Source organism: Prosopis cineraria, unplaced genomic scaffold (assembly GCF_029017545.1).
Source record: "Prosopis cineraria cultivar Desert tree isolate PC_DT_omini unplaced genomic scaffold, ASM2901754v1 PC8, whole genome shotgun sequence".
In the NCBI taxonomy this organism is placed as follows: Eukaryota; Viridiplantae; Streptophyta; class Magnoliopsida; order Fabales; family Fabaceae; genus Prosopis; species Prosopis cineraria.
In genome coordinates, this window is record NW_026555339.1 from 10,188,432 (window position 1) to 10,190,734 (window position 2,303).

General features: G+C 36.0%; 1 protein-coding gene across 1 annotated transcript; it reads right to left on the reverse strand.

Annotated features, from left to right (window-relative positions):
* Nucleotides 1-375: 375 nt before the first annotated feature.
* On the reverse strand, nt 376-2,256 carry LOC129317275 (zinc finger BED domain-containing protein RICESLEEPER 2-like). The gene has a single exon (XM_054961634.1). The coding sequence runs from the start codon at nt 2,254-2,256 to the stop codon at nt 376-378; it is 1,881 nt and encodes a 626-aa protein (XP_054817609.1).
* Nucleotides 2,257-2,303: the final 47 nt, after the last annotated feature.

A 2,303-nucleotide genomic window follows, 5' to 3' on the forward strand; every position in this document is an offset into this window, starting at 1 on the left:
CAACTGAGATATTTGAAGCTAATGATTCTTCTGAAAATAAAACAATAAACACAATATAAACAAAAATTATTAAATATATATAAACAAAAAGTTAAATCATATTAAAAGAAATAATCAAATATAAAAAATGATATTACCTTCCACAGCTTGCTCTGTATCGTTAAAATTATCAACATCAACACCTTTCAGTTTTGCAGTTGATGGAGATAGCCAGTTTTGCGCACAAATTAGTGCCTCAACCATCTTTGGAGATAGGGAGCTCCTAAAATCATCAATTACACGACCTCCTGTGCTAAATGCAGATTCTGAAGACACAGTGGAAACAGGCATGGCCAATACATCACGTGCAATCAATGAAAGGACTTTATATTTAGCCTAATTCAATTTCCACCATGTTAAAATGTCAAAAGTTGGATCAAGTGCTTCAGCTAACTCATCGTGCAAATACTTGTCCACCTCTGCATACTTATCTGCTTGAACCTCAATCTCTTTTTGGGCAAGAAACCTTTGAAATGAAGCCCTAGACCTAGAACTTAAGAAAGTTAAAGGCCTACGATCTGATCCAAGTGATTGAGTCAAACTACTTTCACTTGCTCCTTGTGTCTGACTTTGACTCTGACTTTGAGTCTGAGATGTGTCAACCCCACTTGAATAATGATCATATAAACGATACAAGACATCTGAGACTTTTTTTGTCATAGCTTCACGTTGTGTAGTCTCAGGAAACATATCCTCAAAAGCAAACTGCAAATATTTCATTTTATACCTTGGGTCAAGTACCACTGCTACCACAAGCAAAAGATTAAGTTTCTCTAAGTTCCCCCAATACTTATTATACTTGGTCAACATGCTCTTAGCCATATCACAAAGCAAGGAATCATGATTGTTTGCATTTTCATATAAAATTGCAAAGACATCAACTATCTGTTGAAAGCAAACATTTGAGGTCACATAAAGTGATCCTGAAAATTGCAAAGTAATATCATAGAACACCTTCAAAAAGATCACAAAATCTTTTGCATCCTTCCAATCATTTTCATTAGGGGGACCAATCAAATTTTTATCCAAGAAGAAGTTTCTGTAATCATTATCTTGCTGCTCCATCCTCTCAAAAACGCTGCAAAATTTAATTGCACTCTCTAACATGATGTAAGTTGAATTCCATCTAGTTGGACAATCCATGCTTAGTAGCTTTTTTGAATCAATTTTCATTTTTTCCACAAGCTCCTTGAATTTATGAAACCTTGATGGAGAAGATCTCACATATTTAATGGCATTTCGAATGCCTTCAATACACTTGTGCATATCCTTCACACCATCAGAAACAATCAAATTTAAGATATGCGCACAACAACGTAAGTGCAAGAACTCCCCATCACAAACTAAACCATTCCAATGCCTCAAGACCCCCTTTAAAGATGCCAAAGCAGTGTCATTAGAAGAAGCATTATCAACTGTGATTGTAAACACCTTATCAATGCTCCAAAACAACAAGCATTTCTCAATTTCTTGAGCAATTGTTTCTCCCTTATGATTTTCAACTACACAAAAATTCAAGATTCGCTTTTGATATGTCCAATGCTCATCAACCCAGTGAGCAGTTAAGCACATATAATTGGCATTTTGATTGGAAGTCCAAGTATCAGTAGTGAGTGAAACACGGATTTGAGATTTTTTAAAATACCTTTTCAACTTTCTAGCTTCTTCAATGTACAACTTGTAGCAATCTCTAGTAACTGTCGCTCTTGAAGGGACTTGAAAGCGAGGTTCTAACCTTCTCATCATCTCTTTAAAACCATCACCTTCCACAATATTAAAAGGCATCTCATCCAATATCACAAATATAGCAATGGCTTGTCTGCAATCAAGTTGATTAAATAGATGATGACTCAAAGTTTTAGATGACCCTAATTGAGAGCCCGATAGCAAAGATTGTGCCAACTTGTTTGCTTTGTTCGGATTTCTAGGACATCTTTTTACATGTTTTCTCATTCCATTTGTACCATGTCTTGTAGAGTCACAACCAATTGTTGTTGGGCAATACTTGCACTTAGCACGGGGTTCTCCATTAGTTTTGTCCAATGGCAACCTTTCAAAATGCACCCAAACAGCTGATTTACGTCTCTTTCTTCCACTGTCTCCTTCATTCTTTGACTCATTTCCCTCATTTTCCTCTTCAGTATCAGGTGATAAAGCATTTTCAGGATCTCCTTCTATTGTTTCAACATTTTCTTGAAGGGTGGGTGTAGTGGCCATTTTTCTTTGCAATGTAGATTTAGCCAATAGCAGCAGCAACAACAACC